The 17,420-nt window shown below is 39.5% G+C and overlaps 1 protein-coding gene across 2 annotated transcripts; it reads right to left on the bottom strand.

Moving 5' to 3' along the window:
* Positions 1 to 1,071: 1,071 nt before the first annotated feature.
* Positions 1,072 to 13,732, bottom strand: LOC131233265 (sorbitol dehydrogenase-like). Of its 2 annotated transcripts, none has more exons than XM_058229912.1 (6): positions 13,397 to 13,732; positions 12,760 to 12,827; positions 12,424 to 12,660; positions 3,111 to 3,401; positions 1,823 to 2,010; positions 1,072 to 1,332 (listed from the first exon to the last, which is right to left on the bottom strand). In XM_058229912.1, the coding sequence occupies exons 1-6, from the start codon at positions 13,578 to 13,580 to the stop codon at positions 1,140 to 1,142; spliced, it is 1,161 nt and encodes a 386-aa protein (XP_058085895.1). In that variant the 5' UTR covers positions 13,581 to 13,732; the 3' UTR covers positions 1,072 to 1,139. The 2 variants fall into 2 exon arrangements, with proteins under 2 accessions (XP_058085895.1, XP_058085896.1); XM_058229913.1 differs by having other exon boundaries at positions 1,074 to 1,211; positions 13,397 to 13,730.
* Positions 13,733 to 17,420: the final 3,688 nt, after the last annotated feature.

Below are 17,420 nucleotides of genomic sequence, written 5' to 3'. Positions count from 1 at the left end.
ACCACACTGCAAAAAGTAGTGGGGGATTGAATGTCTACCATCGAAATCCTTTTAGGGGTCATGGAAGTTTTGGATCAATATAAAATTTGTTTTTATGCTTCATCCAAGTATTTGTGACCTAATGAACAGATTGGATGGAAAATAAATGTTATGGTCGGCCCTACTAATTTTTTAATGTTGAAAATCACTATCCTGCTGCTATTTGTGGTGTGGTCTAGCTGATCTTTGGATATGATTCATTTTTTGGATACTAAAATGATCTTGAAAAATGGATGAACAGTGTGGATATAATAAATACATCACTGAGCTGGCCTCAACTTGACTCGGCTCAGCCACTAGCTGACCCCAGCTTGTACTTGGCTCGGCTCGGTCCTCGAGCCTAACTGGCCAGCTCGACTCAATTTTGTCAACAGCTCAGGCCAGTTCGAGCCAAGTTCAAGCCAAGATCAAGCTGAATTCAAGCAAGATTGAGCCGAGTTCGCCAATGAGCATTTTCACAAACACATGGACTGCACCTTCAAAATTTTACTATATGTAAAATAGCAGCAGTGGTTTTACGGGTATTTTATCAAACACCTTTTAAGCATCATAAAAATCAAGAAAAAAAATATTTGTTTCATATACATACCTTCCTTGCCACCCGCCACTCTTCATTGAGTCATTTCATCAAACACTTGGTGAGCAACATCAATATCAAAGTAACCGAGTCACCGAACTGGTTCGATCCGAGTTCAATTCGAGTTGGGTTCGATCTAAGTCGAGTCGAGTTGGGGCCAGCTTGAAGTCGGCTTGAACTCATTTTTGAGCTAAAAAAATCAGCTCGACTCGGCTCGAACTCAACTTCGAATCGAGTCGAGTCGAGTCCAGTGAGCTAACCGAGCTAGCTCGGTTCGTATACACCCTTAGTTGATAGTGACCCTTCCACCATTTAGGTTGATGCTTGTCCATGTCATAGACCTTACATTGGTGTATGTATTTTATTTATGCTCTCTATTTATTTTGTTAGGAGCAGATTGAAATCTCAAGTGAACCGCATCTGGGAAAAACAGTAGTAATTGAAAACTTATCATTAAAAACTTTTTGTGATCTTCATGGAATCATGTTTCTGTGAGAAGTCCAAAATAAACATGTCCTTTCACCTATAGATTAAACATCACCTTGATGGCATTACCTCCTCGAGCGCTGGTTTCAAAGGCCTCTTCAACCTCCTTCTGAGAGAACCCAAACCGGTGGGTTATCAAAGGTTTCACGTCAATCTTCCCAGAACTTATAAATTCGAGACAAATGGGCCAAGTGTTCTTATAACGGAAAATGCCTATGACATCCACTTCTCTGCCACAAACAGACCAAGGCATACAAAAATCAACATATTCAATAAGAGTTATTATGTGATGTTTGATTGAGGAAACTCTATTTTAACTTTTGTTTGTTTGACCCAGCAAATGTAGAGGTTGGCCCCCAACTTTCAGTCTTAGCAATTGATCTGGTGTGCCCAAATCATAGGCTGGGCAATGCCCTTAAACATCCCATATCGGATAAGCCAAGCCACTCAAATGAAAATAAACAGTGACCAGAAATGGCTGACATTTAGTGGTGGCCCAAGTGAATAGCCATGATTGTCAGATGGGGGAGATTTTTAGGACGTTTCACATTGACAATGAACTCACCATGTGAATTATTTGGAACATCAAGAGGTGGGCCAGGCATGTATAGTTTGTTGGGCAGATCTTACATTTCCTCCATGTGGTAAACAGCAACTATGATATTGGTACAAAGACAAGGACCATCATGGGAAGAAAGCAAGTCATGGGAGATGAGATACCTTGCAGCAGCTGGAGTGAGAGGAACAGTCATCTCGCTGTGACCCATCCCCACAAGGCAAACCTTACCACCTGCATGAGTAGCCTTCAGAGCTGTTGACATGGTTTTGTTAAAGCCGGCACAATCAAAGGTCACATCAATTTCAGCTCCCATAGCCTTCTGTATTTGAACCACTTCCTGATCTATGTCCTGTAGAGAAGCCAATGGTGAAAAAGGCTTTGAGGGCGTAATAATATTAAGAATTTTCAAGGATGGTAATGCACTTTGAATTTAGGGTGCATTTGGATGCACTATCAAAGTGCCTTGCAATTTTTAGTATAAAAAATAAAGACAAACAAATTGAAATTTCCTTGTGATTCATTATGAAGGCCTGGGATCCAAAAAGCCATTTTTCTTACTTCCACGTTGGACTTGAGAGGGGACATAAATGCAATTAGGGGGGCACTTCTTCACTGTAATGTTACGGACATCACTATATTTTTCTTTTTAAATCCCTCTTTGATTAAGGATGCGTTCAGTTGCACCAAATATCTGGAATCTCATTACAATTCATGATTAATCGGTTAAATTCCATGCATAATATCATGAAAGTTCATGATGTTTGCTGCATGCAAACACACCCTAAATCGAATCTTCATAATATCTTTGCATCCCATTGCAGCCTTAGAGCACGATATGAAATTTGCTAAAAAGAAGAAATCTAGAAATATGAAGGACAGTAAGATCCAGCAACATAGACCTACAACTGCTGCCATAAACACCACAAAACTCACGCTGCTAAACCAATAAGCAGGCTTTAGTAGTAACTAAAAATAAATAAGCAAAGTAATATTCAGATTGATGCATGATTTCTTAGAGACCCCAACTAACTTAATCACAGAACCAGATGATGAAAGAGGAATACAAAAGCAATTTACTAGAAAAGCTTAGGCCTGTTTGGAATGTCTGCCAAATGCAAACAGGAGCATCTGTGCAATGTAAGACTCATTACCCTTCCATTCTCATTTTAGGATCCATTTTGCAGACAGGCGTCTTTAGCGCATCCCATCATCTACATTTTGTGGAATTTCACAAATGGCCACTTCCAGAAAATGTTCATGGGCCAGGCCACATTCATCTCCATTCTCATGATGGGGTACAATCAAATAGGCACATCTTCATCATCATCATCATCATCATCAAACCTTATCCCAACTAATTGGGGTAGGCATAATAGGCCCTTATAGTTAGAAATAAAACAGAACTACAAACTATTTTTAACACAAAAGGTAAAGCAATAAGTAAAAAACCTGAATGTCTGTAGAAACTTTAACAGACTGATCTGCACAAAGTTCCTTAGCAACAGATAGACGATGATCATCCACATCCACTATAACTATTTTGGGAGCTCCAAAAGCACGGGCTGCAAGCATAGTAACAAGGCCAATTGGACCAGCTCCCATGATCAGCACATTTGTTTCTGGACCCACGTCAGCACGACGACAAGCATGGACCCCAACACTAAGGGGTTCACACATTGCCCCTTCCTCTAAGCTCACGTTATCAGGCAGCTTGAAACACAGATCAGAAGGATGCACTACCTGTCAAAAAGAGAAAAAGGAATAAAGGGAATGCACGTAACTAAAATAGTTTTAAAAAATGATAAACATTGTGTTCTACCATTACAAAATACATGACATGCCAATCATACTCAATCTATATACTATTGTATTTAACTTATGTAAACAATATCAGAGGAATCTACCAATATGCGGAGAAGAGGTGAGTCTTATTCATCTATGTGACTGTATATATAGCATCTAGAGATAAACTGTTGAATTAGCTTAATGAGGAATAGCCGAAAAGACCTTGCCGTGCATCAGTCATGGAGATCTAAGAAGGAAGATTACATACTTATCTGAGACACAGTCAAAGAAATAGAATACCGGAAATAAAATACCAGGATCTTCCTTTCCTTCACACCCTAATAGAAGAAATTGATGGGACTAAGCTTATCTCTCCTCTTGGTGTAGGATCGGCGACCCAGCCCTTATTATATAGTTAGTGGGATGAAGAGAGTTTAAAACCCATCACAACTCTCTTCCCACGGCTCTACACATTACAATCCTAGTAGTATTCAAACAGAAAGCTGCCTACTGCAGCTATAGCATTCCAACTCCTTACGCATATAAATCCGAAATCACAACGCAGTGGGGTCCACTGGTTTACCCTGTCACATTATCCAACCTTTAGCCCAATCTAGACCGTTGATCAAGAAGACCTACCTTATAGAGATCTTACATTCTCCCACTTGGGCTATATTGATCAATGTCAATGATTGATCTTTCGAAAATCCATTTTGAAAATTTGTTTTGATTTTGAGAAAACATCCAAATGGTTAACCAACAAAATTATAGGATAATGTGGGCAATGCTATTCAATCTGGTCTATTTAAGATTATCAGCATCGAATCGCGGTAGTTATCGCAACGTTTAATCTATGCCAAGTAAGGCTAAGCGCGGTCACGAATGCATTCAACCTTAATGACATAGATCAGAAACTAGGAAGTGTGGTATAAGGATTACACACGTAGTGTGATAATGTATGTCTATCCTTAAGAGGTCTTGAAGCTTTCAAATGTCTCTAATAAGACATGACTGTAGTTCTACTTACTCAATTCATATTGCACATACTCAGTGAGAAGTAGAAATTAAACTTTATATTAAAATCATAAAAAAAAACCTGTATCAAATGAGATCTCTTGGATGTTTATGAAAATCAAAGCACGCTCAACTTCCACTAACTCATGGATGTTACATGCTCCTGAAATGGCGTGATAGAGAGCCTTTTAGTGAGCGGATCTGCTTAGTGCCGATGAACTCCACAGATACTTGACAATTCTGAATTCTTTCCTTTACAACAAGATATTTGATGTCAATATACCTAGACCTTGATAAATGCTTGTTGTTACTAGAGAAGGAAATTGCAGCTGAATTATCGCAAAATATTCTCAATGGTTTCGAGAACCCGCAAACCTGAGAAGAAACTTGTAACCATAACGCCTGATTAGATGCCTTGTGCCAGGCAATGAATTCAGCTTCCATGGTGGACGGAGCTGTGGTAGACTGTTTCACGCTTTTCCGAGACAGCTCCTCTAACTATCATGAAGATGTATCCTGAGGTGGACTTCTTAGTGTCAACGCAGCCTGCAAAATCTACGTCTGAATATCCAATCAACTCTAATTGATCAGATCTTCTATATGTGAATCCAAAGCCCTTCGTTCTCTGTAGATATCTCAACACTTTCTTTGCAGCTATCCAATGTTGTATTCTTGAATTAGATAGGTATTTGCCTAACATTCCAAGAACAAAGGCAATATCCGGTCGCGTATAGATTTTAGCATACATGATGCTCCCTATTACTAATGCATATGGAAATTCCTTCATTCGATTCTTTTCCAAATCATTCTTTGGACACTGAAATAGGCCAAATTTGTCGCCCTTTATAATGAGCGACTGTCGGGAAACACAATTTTGCATGCAATACCTTTCGAGTACCCTAATAATATAGGCCCTCTGTAACAGGCTGAACAGTCCACGTGATTTGTCACGACGAATCTCAATGCCGATAACATAAGAGGCGTCACCAAGATCCTTCATTTCAAATATTTGACATAAGAATTTCTTGGTGTCGCTTAACATCCTGATGTCACTGCTAGCCAACAGAATGTCATCAATATACAAAATCATAATAATGAACTTATTCCCACGGATTTTAATGTAGATCCATTCATCTGCAGTGTTTTCTACAAAACCATATGAGGAAATTACTGTATTAAACTTTAGGTACCATTGTCGCGATGCTTGTTTCAAACCATAAATGGATTTCTTTAGTTTGCAAGCCAAATGTTCTAAGCCATTAGCTACAAAACCTTCGGGTGTGACATATATACATTCTCATTCAGATCCCCATTGAGAAATGTTGTATTTACATCCATCTGATATAATTCTAAGTCCATATGAGCTACAAGAGCCATTATAATCCTGAATGAGTCTTTCTTAAATATTGGTGAGAAAGTCTCCTTAAAGTCAATGCCCTTACGCTGGTTAAAACCCTTGGCAACAGGTCTGGCTTTATATCTTTCGACATTGCCCTTGGAGTCCCGCTTGGTTTTAAATATCCATTTACAACCAATCGGCCTTATTCTAGAGGGTAACTCAACAAGATCCCAAACTTTATTGTCCCTCATGAATTTTAACTCATCTTTCATGGCATCAAACCAACGAGAAGGAACGACACTTTGTTTGACTTGTGCAAAGGATTCAGGATCATTTTCCACCCTTATGTCAAAATCATGCTTCTGTAAGTATACGATGTAATCGTCTCGATTTACAGGTCTTCTCTCTCTTTCGGATCTTCTTAATGGTTCAGCCTCTTGGGTGTATTTTTGTTTTCCTCACCGATGAATTGTACTTGAGGCTCATCGTGGTGTTTCAAGTGAATGCAGGTTCGATTGCAGCATTTATATCCACATGATCTTGAGTGACTATGCCCGGAGTCACAGTCCTTTCTTCCTTAGATACAAAGTTTCTAATGTTCGTGCTCCCATTGTTTTCAGTGTCCTCAATGAATTTGGCATTCTCAGTCTCGACAATCCTGATAGAGTGGAAATGACAATAGAATCGAAAGCCATTTGACCTTTCTGGATATCCAATAAAGAAACAGCTTATAGTTCTAGGATCGAGCTTCCTTTCATGCGGGTTGTAAATTTTGGCCTCAGCAGGATATCCCCAAACGTGTAGATATCGGAGACTTGGTTTTCTCCTATTCAATAACTCAAAAGGGGTTTTGCTTACTGCCTTGTCGGGGACCCTTTTAAGGATATAAATTGCGATTTTGATAGCATCACGCCACAGAGATTCTGGCAATGTCAAATTGTTAACCATGCTTCGCACCATATCCATAAGGGTGCGATTACACCTTTCAGCCACACCATTCTGCTCTGGAGTACCAGGCATAGTGTATTGGGCGACAATGCTACAATCTTATAGGTATCTAGCGAATGACCCTAGATTGCGACCTAATTCGTCATATCCACCATAGTATTCACCATTATAGTCATATCTGACAACTTTAATCCTTTTATCAAGTTGATTTTCAACTTCGGCCTTAAAGATTTTAAAAGCATCCAGAGCATCTGATTTCTCATTGATAAGGTAGAGGTATCCGAAACGAGAATAGTCATGTATAAAGGTAATAAAATATTTTTGTCCACTCTAGAAAGCTGAAGGGAATGGTCCACAAATGTCTGTATGTATCGCCTCTAAGAATTCTACACTCCTTATTGCACCTTTTTTCTAGTTCCGGTCTATTTTCCTTTTCTGCAATCAATGCACACTATAGTCTGAGAAGTCGAGAGAATGAAGATTTCTTTCTTGTACAAGCCTGTTTAATCTCTGATGAGATATATGACACAAACGGTTGTGCCACAACATGGAGGAATTCTCATAGTCCAGTCTTCATTTGGATCCTACTTTATTTCCATACAAGGTATTAACATTATAGACGTGTAAGGCAATCAAGTTTAACTGAGACAAGTTATTCACCATAAAGCCAGTGCCAACTTTAATCGATTTGAAGTAAATACTGAATCCTTTATTCTTAAATTGAAATGAATATCTCAATTTATCCAAATGAGAAATAGAAACTAGATTAAGCCTTATAAAAGGCACACAAAATATATCTACTAAATCCAAAAAATAACTAAACTCTAATTTAAGCTTATAGACTCCAATTGTCTCTACGTCGACCTTGACACCATTGCCTACGTATACTAAACGCTCTGCATTAGTTGGTGGCCTAGCCTGTAGTAATTCTTGCATAGAAGTACATACGTGAATAGTGGTTCCCGAATCTATCCATTAGGAATCTGCCGACACATCAGTCAGATTAGATTCAAAACAGACGAGAACAAAATGATTACCTTTCTTTATGAGCCATTTCTTATATTTTTCGCAGTATTTCTTTTGATGGCCCGCCTTTTTGCAAAAGAAGCATTTACTGCTTTTGGCCCGTTTGTGGTTTGATCCATTTCCAAATTGCTTCCCATTGTTTCATGAGAATCCATTATTAGAATCCTGGTTCCTTTTTCTTTTCCCCTTTTGCCCATGCCCATACCCTTGTCCTGAGATCACCATATTTATATTTTGTATTGTGTCTGGCTGCCTAATCATATCCTCACTGAGAAATCAGTTCGTCCAATGTCCACGTGTCTTTTAGAGTGTTATAGTTTACTAGGAATGTACCGAGGAGATAGGTTGTTCATGATCAAGTGAATCAGATGATCATCAGTGAGTACAAGGCCTACAGAGCGGATCTTTGAAACAACTTCGATCTGCTATATAATGTATTCATAGATATTTCCTTTTCCGTCGTAGGATGAGCGGGTTAATTTATTCAAAAGAAAACCCACTTCAGCTTTATTCGATTTCTTGAATCGGTTTCCCATTTCGATTAGGAAAGTTTTGGCTTTATCTACTTTAGGCATGGCACTTCCCATGGACTTAGAAATCGAATATTTTATGATTTTTAGGCATGTTTCATTCGATCTAAACCATGCCTCGTAACGATTAATCTCTTATTCAAAGGCGTCATTAGATGGTTTAGGAGGTTCTGGTTTTACTAGGGCAAGGTCTAATTGAAGGTAACCCAAGACAACTTCAATGGATTCCTTTCAATGAGCATAGTTAGATCCGGTCAGGGCAGGAACGTGATGCGTATTAGTTGGAATTGAGACTGAAATGGAAAAGATATGTACTCATATTAGTGCATTATTTCATAAAACAATTCATGAATGTAAACAAATATCAGGCAAAGCTAATAAATACAATTGCTAAGGGAGGCATCAACTGAATTATCTAGGGTGAAGATGGGCCCAACCATCACATCCTGACAAGGATCTGTTACATCATCATCATTCCTCCTGTGGGAGGTAATGACAATAAGCTAGCGACCCTTCTGAACATGAAGCTAAGCGATGCTAATCACGTAAATTTGAGATACTCAATACATGTGGGTAAAATTGAGTTTTTCAGCTTTACATCACTAACATCATTTACTTCACCCGTTCTACTCCCTATCAAATGGTGATCCTTTGCGTTTTCGTCACCATTCGCATGAAATGGGAATGCAACTGCATGCAATCCTTTATATCCCAATGTCACAAGTTTGTACTTGTAAAAATTTTATCGATTGAGGTCACTATGGTGGCTAACACAAACGAATCCAATTCTACGAATATAGACTTAGGATCGCAATTATATTCTTGCCCTCAGTGGATTATGTCTTAATTAGTCTTGATACGGCTCACGAGGTTGTTGGTATTGATCATTGAAAATTAGATGAACCTTAGAAAGAAACAGACAGATAAGTTTCGCTCTCTATGTTTCAATAGTCTACATTAACTCTTGATGGATGGGTAATGAGCCCATGACTGAGCCGAATTAAGACTCTGCATGATCAAGGCATGTTCAATGAGCATGACTGATCCAATTCCTGACGTTCACATGATAGACAAACAGTACGGACTTTATAATTGGATGGGCAAATCCATGCATAGGAGTCCATAAGGTGGACAGATTAGTCCAAATACTTAATATTTATCAGATAAAAGTTCGCATATATCATCTACCCAGTGAATGAGCTAGTTTATATGCTCATAATTGATTAAATAGACGGCCTAGATCTAAAATAATAATAAATATGGAATGATATCTAATGGTCCAAATTTGGGATCAATTGGCCAGATTGAAATCAGGGCCCACCATCTAAACAGGATCTGGATCCATATGATCCCGGTCGTGGGTCCTTAAGACAGACCCAAATCAGCACAAACATAGTTTGTAAACCCGAATGAATTCAAGTCGGATCCGAAGACCCAAATAGATTTGCATTGGATTTGCGGACCCGGTATGCGGCTCCGGTTAAAACAGAAAAAATTGAGAGAGTGAGAGATTTTCTCTCGCTGTCTGCCCGATGATCTGAGAGGATGTGGAGTATCACTGCTCTCCTGCTTGAACTTCCGGTAGTCTGGGTGGCATGCACCGAAACTAGATTCCGAAGACGTCATCGGAAAGGCGATGAATGCCAGATTCATAGACGTCGGCCAAAGTTCCGGAGGTAAGGAAGAAGGGAGTGGCGAGCCATCATCGTCGACCGCATACACGAGGGGTGATAATGGCTACCAGCATTGAAGATCGAGGTATGATCCCAATAGCTGCTATATTTGGGGATTTCAAAATCCCAAATGGCTCTTGATATGGGGTGGAAATCCCCAGATCTATCTGTGAATGCGAGATCCTGGATTTGAATTTAGGGATCCGGAAAATTTTGCTATAATCAAGGGTTAAAATTCCCTAATTTCATGATTTCTGTATGGCAATGTCTGATTTCGCAAACTGAAATTCCAAATTTCTGGATTTAGGGATCAAAAGCCCTAATAACTAGATTATGGGGATTTGAAATCCCTAATTCCTGATTTAGGATTCGAATATGAAATCCCCAAATTGATTTAGGGTTTGAAATCCCCAATTAGGTTTCGAAATACAAAATCCTAATTAGCCTGATTTGGGAATTCGAATTGATGCAGGAATCAAATCCCTGAAATCCGAATTTGGGATTCAAATCCCTAATTATCCTGATTTGGGGATTCAAATTGGAAATCCCCTAATTACTGATATGGGTTTTGAATTGGAAAAACCCTAATTTTCTGATATGGAATTTGAATATGTAATAGTTGAATCCGATCATCCATACCTATGCACAGTGGCTTTGATACCAATTGTTGAATTAGCTTAATGCGAAATAGCCGAAAAGACCTTGTTGTGCATCGGTCATGGAGATCTAAGAAGGAAGATTACATACTTATTTGAGACGCCAGAGTCGAAGAAACAGAATACCGGAAATAGAATGCCTGGATCTTCCTTTCCTTCACACCCTAATAGAAGAAATTGATGGGACTAAGCTTCTCTCTCCTCTTGGTGTAGGATCGGGGACCAGCCCTTATTATATAGTTAGTGGGATGAAGAGAGTTTGAAACCCATCACAACTCTCTTCCCACGGCTCCACACATTACAATCCTAGTAGTATTCAAATAGATAGCTGCATACCAAAGCTATAGCATTCCAACCCCTTACACATATAAATCCGAAATCACAACACAGTGGGGTCCACTGGTTTGCCCTGTCACATTATCCAACCTTTCGCTGATTAATAAGGCCCACCTTATAGAGATCTTACATAAACTGGATATCATCTACAGTTTATACAGAAATGTAAGCAGCGGTGGATGGTGGTGCTGGTGCTGATGTTGAATGGCTCAGCGTCAAATGGTGATGGGGGATGACACAGTGATTGGTACATGGTACGACCAGGTAGCGCTCAGCAGGGTAGTGGAGGCAGTGGGTTTTTATCTGAGGCTGAGTCTGATTTAGAAAAGCAATAGGGGATTTTTATGGCAAGGTGAAATCTGTCAGAGAGGAGGCAAATCTGATTGTCGGAGTGCTTGAAGCAAGTTTCAGGGACAATGAACTCAACAATCAACGGCCCGGGTTGACATGCTCTGATAACATGTAAAGAGCATCAGAAGAATCTACTGATATGGAGAAAAGTGAGTCCTATTCATATATGTGACTGTTCATATAGCATCTAAAGATTAACTAGATAGCTTCTACAGTTGTACACAATCTCTACAGACAGTACAATCTGCACCACTCTATATATGCAAATTCTACTAATGATTATCTCTACAACTTAAATGCATTTATATGTTGTATTTAACTTAAAAGACATCATCGCAGATTATGCACACAGATTAACATAAATGTATTTATATGTTTCTTTCGTTGGATCTATCGATGCCTGTGAATGCTAAGAGGGAAATATGGGATATCCAAAGTCTAGTGGGCCACACTCACACATGTGTCCACCACAAAAGTGGCACAGATGTAGGTCAAACAAAGCCATTCAAGTTGCAGGTCCCATTGTTGATGGAGCCATAGCCTAAAATCACATTGATTAGACAATCCTAATCATTCATTCAATAGCCATAAAATGGACAGTTAAAAGGTATTGTCTGTGGTCAAATCCAATGCAGATCCAATCAGTTACAAAAAATCCACTCACAAGAACTGCTTTGATTAAAAGACAGCCCTTTATTTCATCCAAGCTTCAAATTGCAGATTTGTTCCAAGTCTCACACTCAGCTCCGCATGGATTCTGTCTTGGGAAATTCTTGTTCCTGGACTTCTCACTTGTTCGATATTGAGGGAAGCATCATGCTGTGTATTATGATGATCAGGATTATGGGATCAATGCGAATTTTGGGATACATCCCATCCACAGTGGGGTCCACAATTTGGATGGTCCTGATCGAGTATATGCACACTACCTGAATGGTGGAGGTGTGAGTTGGTGTGGTCCACAACAACAATGTGTTTCAGCATACACGTAAAAAAGCAATCAGCGATTAATGAAAAGATACATTACAGAAACATCACCGATCAACAGATCAACATGTCCACTCTAAAGTTCAAATCAGCAAAAAAATTCAGGATGACAATAACCTCATTCGCAAGGGAGCCGTGAACGGGAGGGCTGCCGAAGAACTTCATATCTGGGCAGAGATTGTAGCGGCCGCCCTTGCAGTGATTGCAGCGCCAGCAGCTGATGCCAGGCTCCAAAGCAACACGGTCACCCACAACCAGAGACTTCACCTCACTCCCTACTTCTGCTATAATCCCAGCACATTCATGGCCAAGCACCATGGGCTCCTTCATTACAAAATCTGCACACCTCATTGTCTGAAACAGAGAATCCCAAACAATCAGCAACACAGGAAATTCAGTACTAGTAAAACTACATGCCCCATGTTTCAAATAGAGAGATTCAAGATTTTCTACCTTGAGGTAGTGAACATCACTTCCGCAGATACCGACTGCTTTCATACGAACCCTGACATCACGGGGGCCTAACATACAAGATGAAAATCAATACATAGTAGTAAAAGGAAATGACCAAATGAGAAGAAATTGAAGAGATTGAATAGATGAGCATAATTGAGTTCTGATGCAACAGTCCTGTGTTTCAGTGATCCGGACCGTTGATCCCATGGGCCCAATCTAGTGGTAGACTGAGTGAAGATACCTCGTTTCAACACTGAGGTCTTGGTATCGATTCCCTAGTGCAGTGTGTACTGACAATGCGGTGTGTACTAACAAGCTAACCCAAAAAAAAAAAAAAAAAAACTTGAACTTCTAAAGCATGCATTTTTATGGTATCTCTAAATCCTATATGGGGTGCCTCAGAAAAACCTCTCACATCAGAAGATCCTAATCCTTCCATACAGAAATAGTCCCAAGTAAGGGCGAAGATCGGATGAATAGGATCTCGATTAGAAAGATATTTGGGCCACCCACAACAGGTGAACGGTCTTGATCACCGGATGATGACTCCAAGATGTAATTGGCGCATCAGGATACTAAGATCCTGAGGCATCAGAACGATTATAGTTGCTAGAGATAGAGAGAGAGAGAGAACCGAGAGGGGGGAGTTTGAAAGGTTGGATTTTGAGAGTGTTGACAGCGACCAGCCAAGCTGCCATGTTTTCTGATTCTCCATCTCCTCCTTTCCCCATCTCTCTCTCTCTCTCTCTCTCTCTCTCTCTCTCCCCCTCTCTCTCTATGGTTGTGTGTGTGTTAGCTTTGGAGGAGCAGACTAGCATAAATAGCGAGGGAGACGGGTTTACTAATAACAGAGGCGGTTATTTGATATTCTGGGCCAGCTATGGCAGAGCGTGCTGGTTGATACTCAGGCGCTCATACTCTGTACACGTTGAATACATAACACAAATTAAACCACCCAAATTGTAGACCTGCTGCAGATACATCTAACATCTTACAAAAAGAAAAAAGAAAACGAATCTGGTTAAACCATTGTAGGCTCTCTGGTGGATATAACATTTATTTGTTGGCTTGGAATGCTGGCACATTTTCCTTTTAACCGTCCATTAAATTTCCATCAATCGACTAGCTATGACATTAAAGAGGTGTAAATTTGGGTTTATGATCAATCAAAACTGTAGCCCATGATTTAGACGGCTAAAAAATTGTCAGTTTTCTTCAACGTGTATAAGTTCTCAGTGCCTGTGTATCAACCATCACCACCCCAGAATGAATTTTTTTTTTCCCTTCTGTCTTACTCGGGCATGCAAGCTAAAAAAAGAAAAAAAATTTATTTTTAAATAATCTTAGAGAAATATTTTCATACTCTGGTAGAGTCTGTGGATGATACTCCGGCAATTAGAATTTACTGAGAAACTGCATATGTGGTATAAGATAAATTCAAGGTAACCGTACAAGTTATGGCTAGTAGATTGATGGAGATTTTTTGGACGGTTAAAACTGAAAAATATACAATGGTTTCATTTTGAAAAATAAGTGTCCGTGAATCAGAGGTTAAAGATGATTGAGCCAATCTTATTTTCAAAACTTAATTTATAAACTGTATTTTCACAACTTAAACGGTTTAGTTTAAGTAAATACATGCCACGTGTACCATTTCTACATTCGCGCGTATTTAGTGCCACATACATTCGGCGAATCAAATAACTCCCGCTGATCTGATCCGCCTTTCAGCAAATGTGACAAGCACGTTTCTACGTGCGACAAGGACGCCATTTTTTTTTCTTCTTCTTCTTTTTTTTTTTTTAAATTATTACACACGCACACGCACCCCCACCGGAGCCAGAGAAAGGATCCAAGGACGCCAGTTGCCTGTCGATGGAAGCTACGTGGAGCCCACCGAAATGCCCGTGTGACATCCACACCGTCCATTTGATTCCAAAAATGAGAAAGATACACAACTCTAGTGTTCCACCTATAGGAAATCCGAAATTGTGGGGATAGAAACACCAACCATTAAAAGCTTCTCGGGTTTGGGTCCAGCATCATGCTTATATGCCATCCAAACCGTTAACAGGGTTATTTCGACTGATATGAACTTTAAAAACAAAAATTAACCTGACCCAAAAATTCCATGGCCTCAGGAAGATTTAACGATGGTATTTTACTTACTATTTATGTGGCCCATCTTTTACTTCGTGTCCTAGCGTGGAACGGAGATCTGATGGACCATGCGGATGTCACCTGCACATCATGGTGGGCCCACATAGCTTCTGCTTATAAAAGCTTTCCGTCGGCGGTGCCACTGTCATGTCTGTTAGAAATTCATTCGTCCATATGTTTTTTCGAACCATTTAGAACACGAGCAAAAATCAGTTGGATCCAGAACTCAAGGCTGCCAAACGAAAGGAAGTAGTGTGGATTCAGTGGCCACAGTTGAAATATTTGTACGGCCACAAAAGTTTTGTATCAAACTAATTTTTTATGTTTTCACTTAATTAACAGTAATGACCTTATAAACGGTTTGGATGGCATATGAATATCAACGCGGAGCACATGAAGTTTCAACCATAGGCAACTCTTTCCCCTTTTCCCTCTTGTATAGCCGCCTTGAATTTTGGATCCACATGATGTTTTGTGTTGTGTGTCGTTTCCTAAAATATCTGGAAAAATGGACGGGCGCTAGGATTTCTCACAAACAGTATGTCCTATCTAGCATCGCACAGTAAGTTACTTTCTCATAAAAGCTTTTACAGCAAATCCGCGTCAGTTGGACGCCAACTCGATATTTCTCTTGCCTGTGAGATGCAGGCACAAATGGAATTTCCCATCAAATCCCACCTACGTTAGGCATATCGGCATATGCCGTCTGAACTCGAGTTAACAGTGACCCTTCCACTCTCTAGCTTAATGCTGGTCCATGCCATGACCTTACAATGATGTGTGTATTTTATTCTCTCCTTTGATTTCGTTATCTCATTCTAAAGGATGAGCCAAAAAATAAACTGCATTAGGGAAAAACACTAGTAAATGAAAATCCATCATTAAAAACTTTTTGAAGGTCATTAAAGATTTGGAGCAAGCTGATATTTATGTTTTCCCTTTATTCATGTCGGAGTGACTTAATCAACAATTTAGATAATAAATAAATATTACAGTGATCCTTATGAAGTTTTTAATTGCCTTGTTTTAAAGTGAGCTGAAAAAATAAATTGACCTAAAACACATACATTATGGTGAACCCACGGTGCTTTTCTAATACGACTAATACCGAATCCATGCCGCCTAAGGTAGTACTCAATCCACGCCATCCATGTCGGGGCTAACATTAAATCAGTAATTCATTTTACCATCGGTAAGAAAGTATACATCATGGAGATCTCCATTTATCTCCTAGGGTACATGTGGTATGGGAGACAATTGATCAGGACCGTCCAATGGCTCGGTCTCGGATGAGTGGATGGACGATTCTAATACGGAAATAGTAACCGTTCCTTCATGTCACTTTTAATTGTAGCTAATTACCTTCTTCCATTCATTTAATGGCCACCCATTGGTCTAGCCATGATTGGATTCATTGGATTTACAGTCCGGATCCAATGTTTACGGTGTTACGTGGAATTCTGAAGGTAGGAGGTACTATATTATGGTAGAGCCGACTGTATCATGATATGAAAAAAATCTGATGGTGCTGTGTTAAAACCTTTTTTATAGTTCCTTTTAGGTAATTTTCTAGTACAAATCATTAAAACTAAAATTAAAAAGGGTCTTTTTATCTGAAATACCAATAAGGCCGGCTACTCCGGAAGCGGATTGGCTAGTGTACCTCACGCTAGCTATATAGCTGCTGTATTGAAGTTAGCAAATTTTGTGGGTTCTCGTATTAAGGCTCGAGATGAAAACTAAGATAGATATAACTATCAAGTGGACCATACTGCAAAAAGCAGTGGGGGATTGAACTTCTACCATTGAAGCCCTTTTGGGGGTTATGGAAGTTTTAGATCAATATGAAATTTATTTTTCCTCTTCATTCAGGTCTTTGTAACATTATGAACAGATTGGATAGAAAATAAATGTTATGGTGGACCCTACGAATTGTTTAATGGTGAAAATCATTATGTCTACTACTATTTGTGGTGTGGTCTAGCTGATCTTTGGATATGATTCTGTCCTTGTATAATGATTTGTAATGATCTCTAAAAACAAATAACCAGTGTAGATATAATAAATACATCACTGTGAGGCCCATGTAACTTTGATCTCCTTTGAACCTTCTGTACAACTTGGAGCTTGAGGAGTGACGGTGCTCATCTTCGCATGACACGTACCTATAGCAATTATATAGCTGGTGTGTGGTACACCAGCCAATCCGCTTCCAGTTACTCCACGGCTACTTGGCTTTCGGGCTCATTAGAGTAGAAGCGGATTAGCTGACCAACCTAGCTGGTGTGGGTTTGCACGAGCGCTAACGCTCCTCAAGCTCTGGGTGGTATGAACGGTTTAAAGGAGATCAAAGTTACATGGCCCCACAATGATGTATTTATCGTATCCACACCGTTCATCCATTTGAGAAGATCATTTTAAATCTTGATTTCAAAAATAATTTACTTCAAAGGCTCAAGTAGGCCACACTACAAATAGCAGTGGGACAATGATTCTCA

This window comes from Magnolia sinica, chromosome 18 (assembly GCF_029962835.1).
Source record: "Magnolia sinica isolate HGM2019 chromosome 18, MsV1, whole genome shotgun sequence".
In the NCBI taxonomy this organism is placed as follows: Eukaryota; Viridiplantae; Streptophyta; class Magnoliopsida; order Magnoliales; family Magnoliaceae; genus Magnolia; species Magnolia sinica.
The sequence above is the reverse complement of the archived record's forward strand: the minus strand, read 5'-3'. Positions and strand labels throughout refer to the sequence as shown.

Excerpts from the sequence above, each read along its gene's own strand:
- LOC131233265 (XM_058229912.1), bottom strand. The coding sequence starts at position 13,580 with ATGCTAGTCTGCTCCTCCAAAGCTAACACACACACAACCATAGAGAGA. Across the intron at positions 3,402-12,423 it reads ACGGCTCCCTTGCGAATGAG|GTAGTGCATCCTTCTGATCT; the intron begins GTTATTGTCATC and ends TCTTTTTGACAG. Across the intron at positions 2,011-3,110 it reads AAGTTTCTACAGACATTCAG|GACATAGATCAGGAAGTGGT; the intron begins GTTTTTTACTTA and ends GCTTCTCTACAG.